The 24,125-nt window shown below is 41.5% G+C and overlaps 1 protein-coding gene across 3 annotated transcripts in view; it reads left to right on the forward strand.

The window, feature by feature from the left end:
- The first annotated feature begins 405 nt into the window (after positions 1-405).
- The window catches only part of HSF2 (heat shock transcription factor 2), a 248,010-nt gene continuing 224,290 nt past the window's right edge, over positions 406-24,125 (forward strand). The window contains exon 1 of one of the 3 annotated variants that reach the window (XM_069235401.1): positions 406-922. In XM_069235401.1, the coding sequence (XP_069091502.1) occupies positions 827-922 (96 nt within the window). In that variant the 5' untranslated portion in view covers positions 406-826. The remainder of the gene's footprint in view (positions 923-24,125) is intronic. The other 2 variants (XM_069235403.1, XM_069235402.1) reach the window with 2 other exon arrangements.

Here is a 24,125-nt window from a genome sequence, read left to right on the forward strand (position 1 = left end):
GGCTCCCATTGCCATTTGTAAAGTGCCTAAGTACCACATTCAAGGTGCAGGCTGTTCTAGCACCTCCCTCTCATTCGAGACTTTACCTGTGTTGCTCTACCTCATAAATTCTAATAGACTCAATTCAGGCAAGAGACTCTCAAGGTACTTACTTTAATGCTCTACGCAATGATTCCTTACCCCCGTGCATCCTGTACCACACTGTTATCTTATGTCTGCAATATTTAACGCTTTTTGGAATGATCTATTTTGCTTTTTTACTCATGAAAAAGTGAAATGAAAAAAAATAAAATATGAAAAACGTCTAATTAAAAGATTTGAAAAAGTATTTCATTTAAAAAAGACGTCATGCTACGGTTCTAAAGAGGAAAGGGCCCTATATACCCATGGAAAAACAAATCATCCCTCTTCAAAATGGCCGCCCTCGTAGCGTCGGCGTTCAGATCTTCCGGCACTTAAGAGCCTGTTAAGCATTGCCTGAACTGAGGGAGGCGGCCGCTACAACAGGACCACGCCACTCGCGTCAAAATTAGAATGAACCAGGTTATTTCGCCTGGCTAAAATATGGCTGGCCCTGTGACATACCCGTGTATTTGGTGAAACTTGCGATGCGCAGGCTTGTAGTTTCAGTATGGCATGGTGGGGGTGTGTCTTGTGCGGGCCCCGCCTTGTTCGGTTTCCGTAGGTTGTTCCGGGGCCCTAGTCTTTGGGTTTTAGCCTTGCCTTCCTGCATTGTTTGTTCCTGGCGCGCACGAGTTCGGCACGCACCCTGGAATCCCCGCAGCCGCCTGCCGAGGTATGGTTCTGTGTGGAGCCTGGGGGCGCCATGAAGCAGGAACATCCCAATGTGCCAGCCTTTCTGTGCAAGCTATGGATGCTAGTGGATGATCCCGACACTAACGAGTTCATCACTTGGAACCAGGTAGGCGACCAGAGCGCCCTCCTTCCGGAGCATCACAGAAGATGAGTGGACTTAGATCGGGAACTGCGCAACTAATGCAAAACCTGTGTATTTCTGCCACCGAAGATCAAGCGGATTGTGGAAGTCCTAAGAATAACTTCACCACATGTGATTGAAGTTCTTGTTTGGGCTATTTTAGGTTGTCGTTTCACATGAATTTGTCGGAGAAAGGATGGGGTGTGTGTTTGTGCGTATGTAATCTTTTAGCCGTTCTTCCTAATACACGCGTACACACTCCTAATATCAATGCCTCCCTTTGTAGTATTAATCAGTCAATAGAAGCGCTTGACTAAATCTAACGCAAAGACATCGTACTTGGTCAGCTTTTAATTTCATCGTTTGGTGCCATTTCAGAAGGGGACTGTATGTAAATTACTTTAGGATACGCCCAAAAGGTGCTGTTTAGCCAGAACTGCCAGACTGTGTATCCGAGCAGGGAAAAACAACCTCAGTTGTGTTTTGGTGGTGTTGGGCTGACCGGCATGGTGTAACATTAATATGGTACGGTGGGCCGGACCGAACTCGTGTGTGGGTGTCTTGGCAACTGGGGCAAAATACCTGGGTTAGTTCAAACAGGCGGTTTACCTAAATGGGGAAATCTTGGTGCATGGAGAGGTGTTTTATAACAGGTTAGAATATGTAACGTCTCTATTCCCCTCTCCCCTAATAAACAATTTGACCCCTGTTTTTTTTTTCCTCTGCTCCTGGTTAATTCAAACTGGATGTGGTTTCTACAATATGTATATGTGAAAAAAGGGATGCGAACGACAGTTGAAGCTTTTAATGTTATCCGTTTTGATTTTCAATTGTAAGCATTTTCTAGTCTTAAAGTTTTTCTTTTACATACTTATCTGGTGACTTGTTCTTGTCGTCTGTGGAAACAGCAAGCACATTGATTATAATTGTATGGGTTTATCATTTTTTTTTTTTTTTTTTTTTTTTTTTTTTTTTGTTCACAGGGTGCACTGCCTGGCAGTTCAGGCAGAATACCTCTCTTGGCGGCATGGCCAAGGATTACTTTTTTATGGTTTGTCTACTTATCTTATGGCATAAATAAGCAAACGTCTACAGTATGCAAAATTACACAGGTAGATTCCAAGCTGCTTTTACCTTTTTGGTCATCGATATCTTAAAAGCTTTGGGGGGTAGGGAGATGAACCTATGGCAGAGTTTTAGAGCATACATGACAAAATTATTTGTCGAGGTTACATTTTATTCTGTTAACACGTGGGTAGTATCACTGAGCTGTACATTGTGTTTTCAGCATAAGTATATTACTTGCGGAACACTACAGTTGTTATAATATGTGAACCAATAGGGTAGTGGTTTCCATAGTTACCAACATATTGTGACAAAAACGAGGGGAGATTTTTCAAATTTTGAAATTATTAGCAAAATGATGTCAGAAGAAATTATATTGCACAACCCTTTTCACAGTGATGGCGTTAGTGTAAATTACATCCTGATAATCAGCCCATGATGCCCCGGCACAACACAGTGTCATTTCTGACAATAGCTGTTCTGGTGTCACACCAGTTCCAACAAGCTTTGCCAAAGACAGTTGCTCTGGCCTTGGCAAGCTAATGCAATAATAATATTTCTTTTTATTACAAGTATAAGGCACAAGAAGACAAAAGGGAAAAATGCCACTGCGTAAACCCGATGGCCATATGCCTAAATATAAGTTTCAAGTTTAAAATTAATGTAACCATTACATATAATCTTAATAGGACAGTACAGGTGCTTCCCAACAGGTAGGTTAGTTAGTAAAGGTATAGAAAGCTTTTCTAGTTTTGCAGCCTATCACAGTAACGTGTATGGGGTTTTCATGTATTGCTTATTATCCCTGTTAAGCACTTTGTGGATGACTTTGGTTATCAGTGGCACAAAGAAAACCTACTATTGACTTTGCATTATTGTAGTCTGAGAACAAAGCCCAAAATATACAAGGGTGGCAAAAAATACAATATAAAGAATCAGCAGAAAAAATCTTAAAAACTCACCTCCGATCCCACAAGAAGGAGTGGAGCCGTATGGGTATTGAGTTCATCCGCAAAATATTCCAACAAAAGGCGCAATGCCCTTGAAGTGGGGAACAGGTGGTAGTGGCTCTATGCTTTATTGTGCCTCGGTTCATGAAGTAGAAAATCAGCACAGCCTGTTACTCAAAAGTTTGATTGAGTTACTGACCCAGCCAGTGCCTTTTGCAACTATTTAGTCTAAAGCACTTTACAGACGCTGTCATGTCTTTCTTCAAATTATCTAATGCTTATAAACATATACAAAGAAAAAGTGGCACTTCAATCTAAAGCTGCCCTCTCCCATCAATGGCTAATTTGTGTAACTTGGGACTTCTCCTCCACGGACCCTAGAGATGGCATGCTAGATCTGATTGGCTGCCAAAACCTCAACGACTGAGTGATTACAGCCATTTTGGAACTCTGACTTAGCTGTGTCCCAAACAAAAACTTTAAAAAAAGACAAGAGGGCAAGGTAGGAATACCCTGGTGCTGGTGTCACCCAGTGGCACCGCCAGGGCAATAAAGCATTTTTTTTTTTTCTTAAACAAATTGGATGGATTTTTTTTTTTTTAATAGGCCCCCAAGTGGGCCTGATCCCGGCGGCATGCAGATTTTTAATTGAAATGGAGGAAAGTGCGCGCGGCCACCCTCTTAGCACTTCACCATGCCCTGGGGACCACCACCTCCCAGAGTGTTAATTGTATCTAGGAGATGCTCCCGTTCACTGGCGACAGCAGGCAGGAAAACAGATGAAAGGATTGCTCCCCAATGCAAGGAGCTACATTTTTGCAGCTACCTGCGTGTGGAAGCAGTGCCGGTTCCGTGCAGGAGTTGGGGCGCATGCAGTGACAATGGAGCCACTTGGGTTCCTGCAGGATACCCATGCGGGCCCTGATGCAGAGGAGTATGAGCACATCTCCACCAAACCAAGAAGCACTTCGATTATATTGGTAAAAGGAAGTGGAGGTGGAAATTCAACTCCTTTTAATCTTGTCATCTTCTCCACACAAGGACTCGTGATCGCAAATTTCTATATAAAGATGATTGAGGAAAAATTACACACACAGTCACTGGATACATTATCTTTGGGTCCTTGTTCGCAGCTGTAGTGTGGAATATGCATTATACATTTACCCAATGAGAGGGCACTTACTAATTACCCAGTACAAAATTCTCCATTTGGGTAGACATTTTGCACTAATTAAGCAGGTCAGACTGTATTCTGGCACCAGTGCTCGTTTCATAGAAGTTAAACCTCTAAGGGAACCACTTACAAATATAAACAAAGCCGGTGCCCCAGTTGAGCTCCACTTCTGTTAAGTACAAATAATTGAAACTTCTTGCGCTTGGACAAGACACAGTACTTGTGTTCACTCGGACGTTCCACCTTCAAAAGGTATTTGAAATCCTTGATGGAGGTGTTTGCATCGTTGCTCTTTTAAACGCAATATCTTATGTAGTGACTACATTAAAAAACATAGAAATTCACAGGAAAAAAACAAAGGTTAGAGGGATGTTATAGTTAGGAAGTATAATTTAAAAATGAACTTGAACATTCACTGAAAAAACCCAAAGGTTAGAGGACGATATAGTTAGGGTCTGAATTTACATGCAAAAAACCATAGAAATCCAGCTGTTGTAATTATTTCAAGTAACTATAAATCATCCCCTATGGTAACTGTAACTCGTGCCCTCACCATGCACTGCTAATTACCCCAGATATTACATCACTCATGACACCTTCTGTGACATTGATGCTATCACTGTAACATTTGGAGTAATATTATTGATGAGAAAACTGGGCATGGTGAGGTTGAAAACCTGCATTTCCACTATTGAGAGTCAGAGTTACAGAGTTTGTGAGTACTGCCAGTGATCTTCAGTTTATTGTCTTGGTAGCACTGTGAGAGTAGTCAGAATGTCTGATGTACTAAATTGCATGCACGATGCACACACATTTGTATGTCAAACTACTTTCAGTAAGAAGCTAGCTCAACAAATTGAGATCTGGGATAATATAGTCATAATGACCAGCCTTGGAAATCAGGTGGGATGCTGCATGGAGGGAGACTGTGAGAGGACCCTCATTAAATTTAGGAATACCAAATAGTATTGTGTTCCCATAATTAAGTGTGGATAGAATCAGAACTTAAATTACTTTATTGAGGTCTTGTTCCAATGGCAAAGGTTTGATTCCCACAGCACATCTGAGAAGTTAATTTTTATTTCTACCCATGATGTTGATGTGTTTATGCAGATTGAGTCTGTTGTCACGAATGAAGCCAGGTGATTTGGCCCTTTCAATATTAGTTGGAGAGCAGTTTAACTTTTGGTGTAATCCAGCCAATTCTTAACATATTGAAGGAAATATGTTCTAGGACAAGTAGAAACAAAGGTGTTTTTTTTTTTTTTTTCTTTTTTTTACATTTTTTAAAATTATTAATATTACACTTTCGCTGATAAGGTGTCATTCAAGGCTGCATATTATCAGTAATCCAAGCCATTGGAATGCTACCATCCTGAGATCTTCCATTAGAGTAGGGTGTCTTCAGTGCATTGATAATAAGATATGTTGTAATACTTTATGATGTCCAGCCTTGTTTTGAGATTCTTGAGGAATTCCTTGTGGTACAACCAGGTTAGAGAATGAGCTAACATTTTGGAGCAGTTGGGCAAATACAACTTAAATCAAGAACTTTCTCATCTGTGCCCATCCTGTCCTCTAAGGTACAAATGGCAATGTCATAATTGAGGGTATCTAACGCTACTGAAAGATCCATTAAAGTCAGTGTTTGGCCACCTCCCTTATTTTCATTGACTACAACTCGGCCTGAATTATTACAGTGCCGAACCCAGCACCTACATGAAAAGTTTGGGATAAAGTGGAAAGGTCTTTGCTATTCTCCTACTGGGAATCCAGGATTGTAATTTGATTTTGGCAAATTATGGTGTTCATCTTTTTTGTTGGATTTGCAAGTCTGTTTTTCACTTTTACCGCACCACACATTATTGTCTCTGTTGCGGCTATCATGGGAGCGAATGTGCTGCTTTTCGATTACTCCAGCAATCCTTCACTTCAAGTTGCTTATCCTCCTTTCAGCGCAATTGGCTGTTCATTCATTTTGTTGAATAGGCCCTCAAATCAAGAGATTCACTTTTTATGCCTACCCAGTATTTCCAGGACTGAGTCACCAGTTGGAGGAGAGGCTTTTCAGTAGATGATCTGTGTTTCTCTTCTGCTTTAGAGCTACTATGTTTGAAGAAGTTTGCCTAAATAAAGTTAACTTGTGCTAATAAGCAGTGGAGCTACAATGTCAGGGGCCGGGGGAAGGAGTGGTAGTGGGAAGCAACAGAGTTCAAGTTTTGTAGTGCCATCTACTTGCAGCATATACGGTCCACTTTGTGGTTAAGACTTGGGAACCTGATTCCAATAAAGCATCTTAAATTAATAGTTCTTCCTGTATCTCAGTTGATGATTTTGCATTCTGGGTAAGACTTGTGAATCTGACTTCAATACAGCAGCTTAAAGTAATAGTCCTCCCTATGTTTCAGTAGAGCAGTTTGCACTCTGACAGTAAGGCCAATGCATTAAATACGGATAGGCCTCAACCTTTCCACGTGACTCCAGCTGCCTATCAAAGAGCTTGCTCTGATATCAGCCACCATCACACTCACCTTATTCAGTCAACAACCTAGATCCAGCTGTCATACTGCACTGATGTTCTGTTGTAGCCTGCCAATGCTTTCCCTTGTGACGTAAGCCAACCCCTATGGGTTTCTTCTGATGTTCACATATCTTGCTAGTGGGGTACATTGTGGTCTACCATTAGCCAGCCGCATGTGCTCTGATTCTAGGTTTCGGGGAACATGGCGCACTTTCACTGCACACCCATTAGGTTGCATCCCACCCAGACTGGGGGCGTCACAGAGGGCCATATTGTGCAGCACCTTCCATAACATAAATGGTGGCAGCATACATGTAGTGCAGGTGCCAGAGCCCTCTTAAGCGCAGTGTGACGGGTGCGGTCGCACTTAGTGCTGTCCTTGAACGGGGGCACTGACCTGGTGGGAGAGGGGAAGTGCCTTGTGTTTAGCAATAACGCGATTTAAAAGCATCTGCTGCAGAGTTACATGTGCGTCCAGCTTTCAGGCAGCAATACAAACGTCAAGAGAACTCTTGTGATTAATTTTCCTGCTTGAAAGAGATATCAGAGTTTTGTCTAGTGGCAGTTTTGACTCACCATAAAGTAGTGCAGAGGGTTAAAAAGCCTGCTGCAAAGAGCAGATCTGTATTTTATATGGTAGCTGAGTAAATTAGTAAAGATTACCAGCCTTTTCAAACAAACGAATGTATGTGAGATAGGCTATGGTGACATGAGGGTCACTTTTGCCAGATAGTGAGGAAATCCGAGGAGGATGTCATCAGCGGGTGGGGTGTCAAAATTGATTTTTGCACCAGGCGCCATGAGCGCTCAAGTCGGCCCTAGCAGGTGCTAAAGGGGCATCACCATGTTTTCATGGGGCCCCATTCAAATGAAGGAAACCGATTGTCTGTCTTGTGCTATGGACGCAGAGGTAAAGAGGTAGCCGCGGCACCGACGGACAGTGCACTCTATTTGTAATACTGCCCTAATTGTCCTATGTACCGTTTGTTTATGTGCCTTCAATTTTCAACGAAGGGGTTGCGTTTTTAGCTGCAGCATTTTTTCCCTTAATCCGGAACCAGTTTACTGCTTCGGATCAGTTTTTCAAGTTCATCATGATTAATTCAGTGCTCCACAAAAACATAAAAATCTGTCTTCATAAACGACCAGGTGCTGTTCACAAACATAAGTTTTCAGTTTCCTAGGTCATACAATAACTAGATCATATCCGAGGGTATGTCAGCATCTAGTATAATTTTCCTCTCTGATAAGCTTTTGACAGGGAAGTCATTCCAAGCATGGCTGATAGACAGTGTGACAGGAGTTGCCTATTTTTGACCCGTGTGGTTGTTTTTGTTCCATAAGGGTAAGTAATTGGCATTGCAAAGTTAGGTTGTTTGTCTAGAATTGACAAACATTTTCATATTTCCTGCCTCCAGACGGACTGCTTCCATTCATGCTCAACCATTGGGGTATTTTTACAGACCTCACTTGAATCTAACACGTTATTCCCCTATGCAGGAGCGTCGGGAGTTGGGACAGCAGTGTACACGCACTGTGATAACCCACAGTGGCTTTGATTCCTTGTCACTTCTAAATGATGTAAAATGACTATCAAACCACGATAAGGTCGCGTCTGATTCAACTCCCCTCCCTTCTCATTCCTTCCTCCCACCTGTCTCTAACACTATGAATCCAATAGTGTGCTCTGAACGTTCGTCAGCAAATCACAAGGTCCATCTACAAGCAGGACACCTGAAGTGACTTTCATGAATATTCCAGGTGCACGCTCTAAACTATCTAATACAAGACTGGCTGTCATTTATTAAAAATTATGAAATAATAATTTTACAAGAAACATGACTGATAACCTGTATTTGGAAGGTTACTCCTCTTCTACTTGGCTAGCTATAGACTCCCTGTCAGGGAGAGCTAAGGGCGGCCTGGCAAAGCATATTTCCCCAAAAACTCTTACAGCCCATGCTAGGAAAATATGGTGCTCTTCTCACTATTTAGTGGTTATGCTTTCCTTTAAGGGTTCCTTTGTTATTTTACTTTTCAGTTTTTATTATAATATTTCCAAGCAGAAACTCTGTGGTTTTTATAATTGATTTTGCCAATCTTTTAGAAACACTTTTTAGGTTTCTCCTGCATGCACACTTTTGCACTGTGCTTGTGAAATCTTTTTTTATAAAAATAAATAAATATATATATATATATATATATATATATATATATATATATATATATATATATATATATTAAAAAGAGGATTGGAAACTGCCCCTTACTTACCATTGGCTTAGTCCCACGTCACTCTGATTTATGTGCTTCTGATTGGCTAGCACATCGTCTCCTTTCACTTCCTGCTCTCTGGTGCTTTGCCATCCTGGTATCCATGCCGTCGGGTGGATTCTTGATGAAGTACTCCTTCAGGTCACAGCCACTGGCTTCGGGTCAGTGTGCTTCCACTCCTTGGGTTCCCCACCCCTCCCCTGAAAAAAACTCTCACAGCGTAAATGCATTGCGAGTCTGTCCTTTGTGTTTAGCAACCTTGTTTGACACCGATTTCTGAATGTACACGTTAGTGCTGCGCACAATTCTGTACTGTGTTTGATAAGGGCAATTTAACTCCTGTTGGCATGCATTTCAGGAAAACCGAATTGGCTGGTGCCTTTTTTTTAATTTTAAAGGCATAAATCTGTATTCAGCCAGAAGGCTTCCAGCCGTACCTGTGGGCTGTGACTGTACGCACCGAGGCCACTTCGTTGAAATGCTAACTACGCGAGTATGCAACCCGGGTGGACGTTTGACCGTTCAGCGGGCTTTGGATCTGTATCATACGAAGCCGCGTATACAGGGGTGATGTAAAGAACGCTGCTGTTATTATATTTGTGTTTTTTCTTATTATTATATCTCGCTCGCATTATATGATAGCTCACTAATCGGTGCAATCTTTTTAAGCACAGCTGTGCAGTATAGAAGCACATAGTGGGGAAACCTGAATCAACACTTTGCTCTGTGTTGAACGCTCCACTGGGCACATGCGCACTCACCTCCTGCAGCTGACCGATCAGTACCAGCTGCGTTCACACGCTCTGGTCTGCAGTTCATAAAGAACTCTGGATCACCCCACAGCCTTACCCCCAGTCAATGAAAGGAGTCGCCGTCAACCAAGCACGTGATGCAGTATGCAAATTAATAATTTTTTCATCCAGCCAATGAATGCACTCAGCTCTTCTTTTTGACTCGGGCCTCCCTGGTAATGGGGCCAATGCCAGAATATCTCCACCCCGCTGTAAGGGAGTCACGTGGGGCGGAAGCTACAGTGCTGCCTTATCAGAGCTCCAAGTGCTGCACGCCGACGCTAATGAGCGATTGATCCTTGTGATGTCTCATTGATACACGCATCCTTTAGCAACTTTCTCATTAGCTTACACGCTTTAAAGTGTGTCATCCCTGCAGTCTCAATGTAAATTATTATAGCACTCTACTGTAAACTCTGCTGTATGCACAGTGCAGTCAAATAATACAGATCTGCATTTGGATCAATACTTATTAGTGTATTTCGAGGTGTGTTTCATTTTGTCATGTGGCGTAGCTGCCACAACTGGCGATTTCGAAACTGATGAACTAGGTTTGGATCTCGGTGTCGGCTCAACATCCTATGATTCTGGGCTGATCACTTAAAAAGCATGAATGCATCTTATGTGATGTAACTGGTGCACATGGAAGGCAGTCCAATACCTTCGGGTCGCTTTAGTGCTATAAAACTTGTGAAAGAACGAGCATTGGCAAAGCCACTAAGTCTCACCTTTGTTTTCTTCTTTTTATCTCACTGGATTACAAAATATTAGAAAAGTGTTATAATAATGTTTGTTTTAAGTTTGCTAAACCGTTAATAGTTGTTTGTTTATCAGCCCAGCATACATCACAACATAAACAACTATTAACAGGTTATCAAATTCAAAACAAACATTATTATAATATTTTTCTAATATTTATAATCCAGTTAGATGTTAAGATAGAATGCAAAGGAAAAAGCGAAGGTGAATCCTATTGGCTTTGCCAATGCGTGTTTCTGGTTGCTAACATAACATGCGTTTTATTTGGTGATTTTGATATGCAAACTTGTGAACATAACCAGTATGTGGTTTTCAAGACTTAAACCTAAAGGATATGACCCATTTCCAGCTCTCACAGTATGGCGAGGCATTGAATGATTTAATTTTAAAATATCCAGTGACTATGGACTTTCAGGAGTCTCCACCCATTCCAGCTTATACTGGTAGTGGGGAAGGTAGCACTATCGATTTTGTCTTAGGTTCTACCCCTTGCTTTACAATTCCTTCGAATTTCTCAGGTATCAGCAGTTGTATTCATGATTAAACCCTATTGGCATCAATTTGATTATTATTATTATGAAGGCCCCTTATAATATAAAATAGTTTAGACCAATTAGATTTTCTTCTCATAAGGGAGTAAGGATATGGTGGGACAAAGTTCCCCCTAAGCATTTTTAACTGAATTAATCCAGAGGCTAACACTCCTATCATTATAGACCGTTTTTTTTCCATCAGCCATTTTGTATCCACTCAATTATTTGCTAAACCATCGGGTACACAAACTCCCCTATATAGATGTTACAGTTCAGCTTGTTCTGCAGCACATAGAAATTTGAAAAAAGCTTTATACTCTTGCCCTAGATCTATAAAATAGGTTAAGGCTGTGCACAGTGAGTACATAAAAATTGTCACAGAGAGAAAATTAGAAATAAGGGTACAAGCTGTGAATGACTTCTTGGAGGTGGCAAATTTAAAGGACAGTTTGAAATTCTGGGAAGTAATTAGACGCCGTCTTTTTACAGATTCTTTAAGATCAAATATAGAGTCCTTGTTTTCCATGGATGAATGGGTAAGGCATTTTTCTGAAACCTCCTCCCCTGACCAGTGGGAGGTTTCTCCATCGCATCAAGATGTGGATTTTAAAATGGTTACTGAATCAACATAGGCTTTTTGCAATTCAATCTCTGTTACAGAGGTAACTAACAGGATAAAACCAATGTCCCCCCCGGTAAAGCCCCTAACCCTGATGCGGACCCTGTTTTTATCTTTTAAGGAAAAGTTACATTCTGTGCCCCCTTGGTCACTAACTTACTGAGAACAGCGGTCCTGTTCCAAGTTCATAGAAAGAAGCAGTAATGGTGCCCATCTTTAAAAAAGGCAATACGACTCACCCGCCCCATTATTCTCTTAGACTCAACAACCAAAATTCTTGGGTGTGTATTACTCTCCTTCTTGGAAAAGTGGTCTGAAGAACATCAGCAGCGCGTTTGGATTCTGCCCAGGAATAGGTACGGTGGAGCAGTGTTTCAATCAATCTATTAGCTGGAACATAGGTCAAGGCCAAAATAGGGGCCATACATTTAGCGTTCATGAACCGCTCCTGTGCCTTTAACTTGGTGAATTGATCAAAACTATGGACTATAATGGAGAATACGGAAGTAGAGAGGGACCTCCTTATTCTGATTAGGCAATTATACCAGGATACTTTAGAAAAGGTGTGTTTTGGTCTGGAGGTGGGAGTGCACCCACCCATTGCCATGCAACAGGGCGTGAGATAGGGCTTCATACTGACCCTTTTTATTTTTGTTATACATCAATAAGGTAGAGAGTTTTGTATAAGAAAAAAAAAATTAGAATCATCCAAGATGAGGAACCACCCAAAACCAATTATTATTGTTTGTAGATTATGCTGGACTCGTTGCAAGGACAGCTAACTGTCTTCATTTGCTTTTAGATTTATGTTTTTCATTTATGGAAGACCTGGACTTAAACGTTAACTTGGCAAAATCTTTTATTATGATATGTGACCCTTGTAATACTAAAACCTACAGGGGGAACTGCTGTGGATAAAATAAATTCCTTTAACTATCTGGGTATTCTTTTTAATTCAGAGTTAAAATGGGAACCACCTTTAAAATTAGGATCCCAGCAACTCAAGGGTGCCGCAGAGGCTCTATTCAGATTCTCTTCTTATCCTTACTGGAGCCCGGGGACCCCCACTGAATCTTTATTCGATTCTGGAAGACGGCCTCCCCCCACTGAGTCATAACTGGAAGCTAGGGGCCCAATCTGTTAATATAATTTAATTTTATAAGCAGTTGCGGACCCCCTGAGGAGGCGTCGCGGACCCCCTGGGGTCCCCGAACAACAGGTTGGGAACCACTGGGATAGAGAACAGCTTCATCTGTAGGCGCCTCTCAATCCCGCAAAGTACTGCTGCCCATAACAGCCAAGCAGTGTTAGACCTGACATTTATTGAAGACACTGACACTGTGGCATTGGCTCCCTTGTTGTTATAGAATAACATATAGAGCAAACCAGAGGCCAGATTGGTCTGCCTGCTACTGACTGACTGTTTGGGTTTAGATAATAAGGATTGTATACCCTGGTTAGCCTATGTGAGACGATCATTTTCTAAATTGAGCATACCAGAGTTCTTCCTTAACCTTTCTATTATTGATGCTAATTCAAAGGCACATGTTAAATCACTTTATCGTCAATGGTGCCATAATGAGCGAATTAAGAAGGCACAAACTATGAAATCCGTATCTAGTTATGTACTTGTTTCTTTGAATTTTTAGATGGAACCTTACTTTATATTTATATAAAATCCTAACCCCAGATATTATCTAAACAGACTACGCTTTGGCCCCTTACATCAGGAGGTACCATTCCCAGTTCAGAGATCATGGTCGAATGCCTTCCCAAAATGCTCTTGTGATTCGACTTCCAATCAAAGCACTGTTCACTCTATATTATTTAGTCCTATATATATATTGCCCCCCCAAAAATCCTTTTTATTACACACTTTAAACTACAGGCAGTGCCAGCTGGTAATGATTCATTTGCAGTTTTTATGTTGTCCTCACATTTATCCTGCTATGGTTATTTTATTAGAGTGTCCATTAGTCTTAGGATGCATTATGGCGATTCATAAAAAACACTGGGTATGAGAATGTTGGGTATTATAATTTAATTAACAATTTGTTGTGATATTGTAAAAAAAAAACAAAAAAACACTTGTGTGTGTAAAATACAACGTCTTAACGTGGGATATCCTGATTTGCTGTTTCATGGATTGCATTTAGTGAATGTTCTTTTATGGCATGTTGCCGAATGAAGGTTAATTGACTGGCTTCCATTCAGTTGCAGCGCATAACGATGTATTATGGGTATTGGCGCAAAAAAGGTAATTTTACTCCCCTCTCTCCGAATTGCTATTTGAATGTCTGGAGTGATGGGAAAACTAAGGTTGCAAGGTTGAGCGATTTAGAGAGATACATATCTAGGAACTTTGTTAAATGTTTGTTCTCAGTTGTTCAGTGTGTATGTTTTAGTAGCCGTCCTTATGCACTGTATTCTTGAAGCAATAAAGCATGGTGTACAGTACACTTGCTATTTTCCTGTCTGTCTGCAGCTTTCACGTCATGTACCTTCTTCTAGCCCACTCTCCTTACAGAAATCCTGTCACGAGGTAGGCTCAATATGCGTTAAGTAGAGACTTTTGCAGGAGGCGTAGAATGAGAATTTGCTTTATGGATGCTGCTTTTCCCCCCTCTGTGTTCTGTGCATAGCGCTCTTGTACTCTTTTGCTGCCTTTTAATCTGTTGGGGCACTGGCAACTAAGTTTTTGGTGAGTTTTTATTGTTGATATATGCATATATCACAACAGCTAGTTAAAAGAAATGTGGCGAGTTGCACAGAAATTCAGATGGCAGCCTCAGAGAGCAATCAAAAGAGTGAGCAAAACACATTTTTATTTGCTTAAGTTAAGCTCCCAAAATGTGGTGGTGTTCAGGGAAAAACAAAATAATATAAGATCCAAACAGAGTTAATTTACATGAATCCTTTATTATCTGCAAAACCTTTCAAGATAAACATTGTCAGTCATTTGGTTTTGTCAATCTTTATTTTGTCTGCTTTTTTTTGTTATACGCCTGTGGTTGGGGGAGCTGTTGATCCCATGCAAATACAAAAAAATAGTTCCAATCAAAAATATTTTATGGTCTCAGAAAGAACATAATACTGTAGTAGCCCCTGGCACAGAAGGGAACTGCTTTGTGTGTGGTTGTTCTCGTTGGTAAAAAAAAAAAAAATAACAGAAAGAAGCTGCTCACTCACAATGAAGTTAGCCAGTGGTAGAAGTGAGCTGAACCATTGTCCCAGGCTATATTCTCCAGTGGGCGGAAGAAAAATTTGAATGACGCAGCAACTGACCATTGGATTTAGAGAGCTGGATGAAAGTTCCTGTTAGAAAGTATATTATTGCTATCAATTTAGTAAAATCAAAAGGTCTTTGCTAAGCCCAAACCTAGAAAATAATAAAGGGAATCTCATGAAACATTTGGTGATATGAAGCTAATATTTCAAAAGTTAATTTAATTCGAATGAATATAACAGAAATAACATTGGTCAGGATTTAAGCCTGGGTAAGGGCCATCACTGTTTTCAAGTAGTTTAGTAGGGATACCATTCATTTGAACTTAATTAGATTAAAAAGACAAATCTTTGGGGTAACAGGGTTTGGATCAAAGTTACTAATGGAATTCGGGTAGGATTTAATAAAAAAAAAAGTTTTATTTAATTTAGAAGATTGTCAAGGACAGATAGTGTCAGACGTGGATGGAATCAGGAAGGTGTTTCACAGATATTATACGGAACTATATAATGATACATCCGTATTCCTGGATTAAGAAATGCTGAATTCTCAACTCCAATAAGATCGATAGGCTATCTGAGGGGGATCGTCTATATATGGGAGATCAGATAGACACCATGGAAATAGACAAGGTAATGAGTGAACTCGCTACTGGGAAAGCCGCAGACCCTGATACGATCCCCTTAGAGTTTTATAAAACTTTTAAAGTACTGCTGCTCCCAGTGATGATGGAGCTATTCATTCAGGTACAGAATGGAGGGGAAACCCCACCATCATGGGATATGCCAACATAGTAATGTTCCTGAAGAAAGGGAAGGCCCCACAAAATCCGGCTTCATATCGGCCGATCACATTAATCAACAGTGATGTCAAAATATACTCAAAAATATTGGCCGCTCGATTATCTTTGGCGATTAAGAAGTTAGTAACACCTACGCAACATGGGTTTGTCCCGGGTAGGGATACCACCGATAATATTCAAAGAATTGTTGTGCTCTTCGATGCTACGGAAGTGGCAGAGGAACCTATGGCAGTCGCATTATTAGATGCAGAGAAGGCATTTGACCGGGTGAACTGGAATTACTTGTGGTATGTAATGGAGTATTATGGGCTGAGCAAGAAATTCATTGTAGCAGTAAGGGCTTTATATAGGTCACTGGCAGTGAGAATACAATTGATGGGAGGACAATCCGAGTGTATCCAGGTCAGGAGAGGTACTAGGCAGGGATGTCCATGTTCTCCGCTCCTGTTTGCTTTATATGTAGATCCCTTGCTTAGACAGTTGGAAGAGAACAGCAGGATTCCACCGATACGTAGGAAGGGATGGGATACAAAGGTCCTAGCATATGCGGACGACATAGCTATACTAACTCCCACCCCTGATTTGGCGCTGAAAGAGGTTGAAGAGGTTGAAGAGGTGACGAGGAAATTTGGAAGATTCTCCGGATATTTGTTAAATAGAGCTAAAACGCAATTACTGACTAATCAGTAGAAGAGTACCCAGGATACTTGGAGGGTTGATCACGCAGTGTATTTGGGTATAGATATTACATCAAAAGTGGGAGAGATTATTAATCTGAATTTGGATCCCATACTCGCGAAAGCCAGAAAAGATAAGTGCAGATGGAATAATCTACATATGACTATAATGGGGAGGTGCAATATGGTGAAAATGATCTTTCTCCCTAAACTGTTGTATTTGTTTCGTGCTGTACCATTGAGCTTTACAAATCTTAGATTTAAGGACATAGAGTGATTATGAGATTTATCTGGGCTTATGGCAAGTGTACAAGAGCAAGTAAATTTATGTCTCTACCGCGAGAAAGGGGGGGGTGGTCCTTACCGAATATAAAATTATACCAAATGGCAGCAGCTTTTCAGTATATGCACCCATTATGGGGTTCTAAGAAAGAAGGGACCGCGGTAGAGGACTGCCCTAATATTTACAAATTGCAGGTAGGAACAACAGCCAGTGATTGTTTGGTAACATTTCATGAACCTGGATATTATAAGAAAACTCGATATAAGGTACTAGAGGCGGCCTATAAATGTTGGCGATTGTGGCAAAAAAAGAAAGGACTCAGCAGATCTAATTATTATACCATAATTGAGAATAATCCACTGCTCCCTGAAATATTTAAGGATAGTTAAATGGCAAATTGGGTCTCCCTAGGCATAGAGAGGTTAGGGAACCTCTTCGACAATTTTGGGGTTAAGGCGTTTGGGGATCTCCAGGAGCAGTATGGTTTAGAGCGAAGGGATTTTTTTAAATATCTACAGATACAAGCCTTCCTGGCAAGAAAAACAGGGGGGTGCTGGGATTTGGAAGTAATCAACTGCTTAATGACATCTTGGCTAACCCCAACATAGCAATCAGGTTGATTTATCCATTATTGTTGGCAGAACAGCCCGACGACTTAGAGAAGTATAGTGAGAGGTGGAGAGAAAAGCTAGCTGATGGGAGCAACAACTTTATATGGTCATTAGAATTGGGACATACTATCTTTCCTCTTCACTGCAAGCACAGCATTATAAAACCCCGTTTGACTTGTATCATACACCAGCTCATCTCGCCAAATGGGGGAGCTTATCAGGAACAAATTGCCCGAGATGTGGGATTTATGGAACGGACATTGTACATATGATGGCTACATGTGGGGAACTAACGGCTTTGAGAGATGGTATTCAATCTGCCCTGAAAGGGGTCTTGGGATATGATTTCGACCTTACCCCCGAGACCATGGTCTTAGGGGTCGCCGGAGAAGCAGGGGGATCTCGCAGAGTATTTATCTTTGTGGCCATGGCGGTTTATCAAATATGTATATCTAATGCATGGTTGAACGTACGACCTCCGTCGTGGCAGCAATGGCTGGGTAGATTGTAGTCTGTATATCATTTGGAGATGGCACTGTACGAATGCAGGGGGAGACGTGCTAGGAATAAAGGGAAGGCAATATGGGGGCCATTTCAGGACTGGATCCTGGCTCATTAATGATTAATGTTCAACTAAACCCAGACTCTGCCCCCCAACCTAGTCATCCGGAAGTTTCCCTCTTTCTAGATCAGTTGGGCTGTATAGTTTCTCATTTATTTAGGTTTTTTTTTGTTTTTTTTAAAGTTTTTTTTTTTTTTAGTTCCTATATTTGGTGCAAAGTGATGTATGAGTACAATTGTTTTTTTTATTCCTTTCCAATTAAAAAAAAGAAATTACAAAAATAATTTAGATATTCAGACGAATTCTTCTTTTTGGGTGTCTGTACACTCCTCTGTCAGATATTGTTTTAAATCATTCCAGTGAGCTTGTACATGCATTGAAGTGGAAGTTCCATTGATATTTATTGAAAGAGACTGACATGTACAGCTTATGGCGGGGACTGAGCACACCTTTTAATGATGTACATATTTGTTTGTAGAGCATGAAAAGAGGTGAAGTAATAAACAGGGAAGAGGCTACGTATTAGGTTGAGGGGGAAGGATGGCATGTTTCATAAAGATTTTAATTTAATATGCAAATTTTCTGTTCATTTTTGTTCAGAGCTAGCATTAGGGGGATGATAAGAGTTCCATAAGTAATGTAAATGACAATAATTTAATAGTAAACTAATCATAACATGTTTATAATTCTAAGGAATCATGTACCTGTTTGGGTAAGAGACAAGAAAATTAACTTGGATTTAATGTAATGCAATTAATTTAAATATAATAACATTCAAATAATGAGATTTGTATTATAGCTGTTGGGTTCAGCTACGGGTAGTATTAATTACAGGGTAACTACGTTATTTAGTAAAAACAATTTCACTGCTTCAACAAAACAGGTCTACATTTCTGTTTTTAATATCTGATTAGTATTTGTTATTATATCAGTATTAAAACAATATAGAGCCATTCACATATGATGATGCGTTATTCAGTACAGCCTCCAACATTAGGGTACAGATATATAATTCACATACCATAACTGGTTCCTGCCTGTACACACATATATATCATTAGGGAAGCATCACCTCCCCAAGTTTCCCAGACCTTCCTATGTTTTTGCAAGCAGCCTCTGGTCTTATATACTGTCTCTTCTACTTAAGGGTAAATGTCCTTTCTACTGAGCATCTTGATGACCCATGGGCCTCTTACTGCTACTGTCACACTGTGTCACGTTTAGACACAAGATGGCACATCCCACCAGTGTTCAAGCATGTCGGGGCCCTTCCATTTTTAATTATTTAGGCCTAAAATTGCCAATTTGGGTTCCAGATTTATGGAGCACCCCACTATCACTCCAAGGATGTGATGGAGATGGACTTGTTTTCAATATGTTCTGATAATGTTCCATTCTCAGACTGAGTGCATGAAAGTGCCTATTGTGTTATCCCATCTAAGGCAGATATGGCCATGACTGCTGCACATTTCCCACACTCTCTCTGTGCCGTGGTACATAATGCAAAAATATTTAAATTGCATGAAAAACAGTCAGGGCAATATGCCCTGAATGAGAAGGGCCATCTTAACTTCAGTCCACTCATCTTCCAGAGTGCCAAGGAGACCCCAGCCGCTGGGGTCAGATGTCCTGCAGTTGGTCTGGGGTGTTTATCTCCATTAATGTATAGATCCAGGAATCTGCTTTGCTTTCCTACATAGGGAGTTCAGTGGTCAGTTTAAGCTCCAGCAAGTTAAAGTTTACAAAAGCAGCCCAGCCTGACTTGTATGCCTCCACCGCATGGCATAACTGCAAGTAACAGTGAAATTGTGACTTATGTGCACCATTTTATGTGGCTGCTTTCGCACAGGTCCTCGTGGTGTGTGTGTGTCTCAGTCAGTCAAGTCCTGTACCATAGAGGGTCTCCTATCTAAGTGTGACATCCCACCCTGTCCATCTCAGGGCCTGGCAGCAGCATTAAAGGAAAATTGTAGTGACTTAGGGAAGAGTATCAGGGGCAGCTGACCTTTACAGTAGATCTGTTACCACTGACTTGGCAAGGTGGTCAGTCTCTGGTTGGAGGGAGGGGGGTCTCCTCTGTCTCCAACCAGCCAGTCATTATTGGGTATCATTTCTGCAAAAAAAAAAAGAAAAAAAAAAAAAAGAAAGTCTAGCATCTGCCAATCCCAAGCCCCCAATGGGGACCCGTGTGTAGTTATAGAAGAAAAAAACAAACCTAGTGTTGATAGCCAGCCAATAGAGAATTATAGATTGAGGCCCATGAGAAAGCCAGTTGCAATCTCATAAAGACAGTTATGTAGTAATATGTAATAGTTTAGGGAGTGCAGTCATCTTAAACAGCGGTCACCTACTCCTGATGGAAGCTGGGAACTTCTCATCCTCCTGTGTCTCTTTTTGAGCGCTAAACAGTGGGAATCTTGCTCTTACTCTTCTTTGGGGAGTGACACAATTTACATGCCTAAGAATTTTAAATGATCACCTAAGGTGTGTAACTGTGCATGCCAACTGGATGTATGGCATTTGCCTCCGACCTGGACATGTATATTTTTCCAAGTTACATTTGAGACCAGAAGGTTTCCAATAAACCTGTAGGACTTGGATGAGTGTCGCTCCAGACCAGTCTAGTGTCTGAATAAAAGGTGCATGTCATCAGCTTACATGAAGAGTTGGTCCTTAAAGCCTCGCCTTCAGCTGAAAGACCCAGACTTCAGCGTCACACCTAATCTACTCCATCTGAAGCCTGATTACTGGAACAAATAGAAGAGGGTGATAGAGAACATACTTTGCAGGTACATCGTTTATGATAGAAGTGGGAGAGATGGCACCAGTTACCCTAATTTGCTCCCATGGCGACAATTAGGACATTGACATAGTGGACAAAGAAGGGGATAAGGCTACTTTTTTCTTCTGCTCTCTATAGGAAGCTCCAACTCTCACGATCGCCAACTGCAGACACCTGATACGAAGGCACATTCTGCATGCCAGCACGAAGCCATTCTGATTTCTGAGGCAAATAATTCACCACCCTAATCAGCCTTGTGACTAGAATTTTCCCTAGGATCTTAGTCTCGTATTATTATAATGAGGGCCCATAGTCTGATTTCATAAAAGTGTGGCGGTCTAAAGACTGCCACACTCCTGATGGCGGTCGGACCGCTGCAGACAGGGCGGTCCGACTGCCCTATTATGACCGTGGCAGAGCCACCATGGTCAAACTGCCGATACCGCCATGCTGCAGCCAGCCTGCAGCAGTACGGTGGTAGTCTGCCAGGGAAGCGCTGCCCTTGGGATTACAAGTCCTCATCTGCCAGCTTTTCCATGGTGGTAAACCCCACCATGGAAAGGCTGCTGAAGTGGAGTTGTCTGGGGGGCCGCTGCACCTCCCAGGCACTTGTCAAGGGCAATGCATGGTCCCCCCCCCAATGCATTGCCCCATCTCGCATTTTACTGCCCAAATTACGGGCAGTGAATTGCTCAGCGGGTGCTGTCGCACCTGATGCACCGCAACATTGCCACCGCCTCAATTACGAGCCGGTGTCAATGTTGTGGTGAGTATTCCACTGGTCCAGCGGAACACTCTGAATATGGCAGACAAACAACCTCCACTACTGGTGGTCTTTGGCCTCCAGCGGCTTTGGCGGTCCTGTGAACGGACCGCCGAAGTAGTAATGAGGTCCTGTGTGATGAACAAAAAATGGGCTGTCTGGGGTCTTCCTGGATTCAATAAAACCTATAAGGTGGCTCTGCAAAGAGTGTGTGGGAGTTCCCCATGAGGAGAGTACGGTGCAAGAAGGGAGAACTCTCTTTCAAAGAATTCCAGAGGGAATCATTAGGCCCTGGGCCATCCCAGAATGCATCTCCGCGGTCACCTCCTCAGTTGTCAGAGGGAGACTGAACATCCATGCCCTCCTGCCGATGGGGGCTGGAACCTAGGAGCAGTATCTAATACGTCCTGTGTATCTCAAACTGCTTCCAATTGGTGCTGGTTTGCATTGTTGTATATATTTTCTAGAGACTGCTGCATGTTATGGATTTTAATTTCAAGGGATGTAACTTCCTGCTCCCTTGATTTGACCTCTCTATGAATTAAGGCCCTGGTATTTCCCCATATTACTATTTTAAAAAATCTCCCACAAAAATAGCAGCTTAAGTCACCGAGCCCAGGTTAAGTTGGAAGTGGTTGGTGTAGTGGCATCAGAGCACCAGAATGATGAGAACTTATCATCTAGAACGTATCATGCTTTTTACGTGCCATATCTCTGGGGTCTTTGGAGCCTGTGTGTGCCTAGTCAGAGCTCCACTGAAGGGTGATCCAACAGGCTTTTAGGTAAAATACCTATCCCGGCCACTCTTGACAACTCCATGGCCAGGAGAACAAATGGCCGGATGCTCAATAGAATGTGTACACTCTATCCCTGCCCAAATGCCATGTTTGCCAGATGGCAGAGACCGATTGACACCAGCTGAGAGGTGATCCAATCTACATCTGCCTAATGTGTCAGGCTCAGGGTATCTGAAGTGCTGTCCGTGACTGCATTAAAGTCTCCCCTGGTTATTGCCATCTCTGGCGTGGCACTGATCAGTTGTCTCATGAGAGCCTGGAGTGTGTCAGCGGTATGTATTAACACTAAGGAGGATATTGCACCTTTTCCTAAGAAGGCCTGACACAACCATGTAATGTTTAACCTGTTCACTTGTACCATTGAAGCTGTAAATGTGAATGATTTGTGAAGTAAAATTGCTACAGTCATCATCCCCTTTATGAAACTGCAAGAAATACCAGCGAGTACCTATAACAACTCGGAAAACTACAGTTGGTACCCAAGATGTGTGTTTCTTGTAGTAAAACTACATCTGGGGAGTACCATATAGTACACTAGCCCATTACCATCCCTTATCATTTTATTAATGTAATTGTGTAGGCCCTTTGCATTCCATGAGGGTACCTCACTGCGTCTTTTACCTGTGTCATGATGTCTGTGGGATGGATCTTGACTGAGCCACCAATAGCTGCACTGTTGAAATGAACTAGGGAACTGTACTAATTAAATGAAACCTCATTTCCCAACTCCCACCCTTCATCCCCCGTGAAGTGTTTGTCATCTTTCAGCATATCCCACTCAATAAATGAGCCTACCCTAACTTAATCAGTGACTCAACAGTTGATTAATACTAGATCTGGCCCACAAGAATATGCCATTACCACTCCAGAACTGCTTACTACGGGCTCCAAAACACCATACCGCTCCTAAGGGATACAATTCTTCTGGAATAGGCAACTACTGCTGCAGCTGAAGTCTCAAGAAGAAGAAGCAGAGATTCGAAACACTCAAGTTCTTGACACCACCTAAGAAGACAGTAAGGAGAGGATAGTGGCATAGAAAAGGAAAACAAAGTAGTATTTATAGCTGGGATTTCTCTTCTTCGTCTGTGTCAGCATGGGCAGTCAACTCCCCTGCTTTTCCTGTGCTGAGACCTGACATCCTGTCTTCTTTCTTTTTCAGTGGATCTTTGACTGGGTGATTGAATAAATAAATCTTTAAAACCCATTCATAAAGTTATAATAGTGGTGAAGATGAAGGTTGACAAGTGAGGTGAAGGCAGCACCTTCACTTGTGAATTCCACAACATTTTCGATTTTATGGTGAAACCAGTATTATCAAGCATTGACATTGCCAATAGTTCTGGCCTACACAAGCTGAAACAATGGTTAATTTAAAAATATATATATTTATTGTAGGAATGTGCCACGAAGACAATATTTAAAAAGACCATTTAGTTGGAAGTTTTACCATACCAGACAGCTAGATATCTGTGTTTCCATGTGTTTTTTTCTGTTTTTAATAGTTTTATTTTCAACCTTGGAGATCTGAACAAATAATATATGATCAGTTTCTGGTTGACATGACCACCGGTATTACATAGGTCATTCAAGTCAAAACAAGTAATTCCAGCTGCAAACAATCCTCCATTATGTTACCAAGTGTTAACCAGGGCAACCCACCTCTAGACTAATGTGGCAAAATAGTATTTGCTCCCTCTACCGTTTTAGAAATTTTATAAGTCCGTAGCCCCATATGCCAGTGATATAATTAATCTGGTGCATTTTTACTGCAACAGATCTGCCTCAGAAATGGCCATTATTAATGACTTTGTGAGGACACAGTGCTCACGATTTAAAGAAACTGGCCATTTTCAGAAGCACTAACTGGTTGTGGCAAACATATATACAAGTGATATAATTGTTGCCGCACATTGTCACTGCAACAGATCTGCCCCACAAATAGCCATCAGGAATGCCTCTTGTGAGGTCACAGTGCTCACAATTTAAAGACACTGCC

The sequence above is a fragment of the Pleurodeles waltl genome, chromosome 5 (genome assembly GCF_031143425.1).
Source record: "Pleurodeles waltl isolate 20211129_DDA chromosome 5, aPleWal1.hap1.20221129, whole genome shotgun sequence".
NCBI lineage: Eukaryota > Metazoa > Chordata > Amphibia > Caudata > Salamandridae > Pleurodeles > Pleurodeles waltl.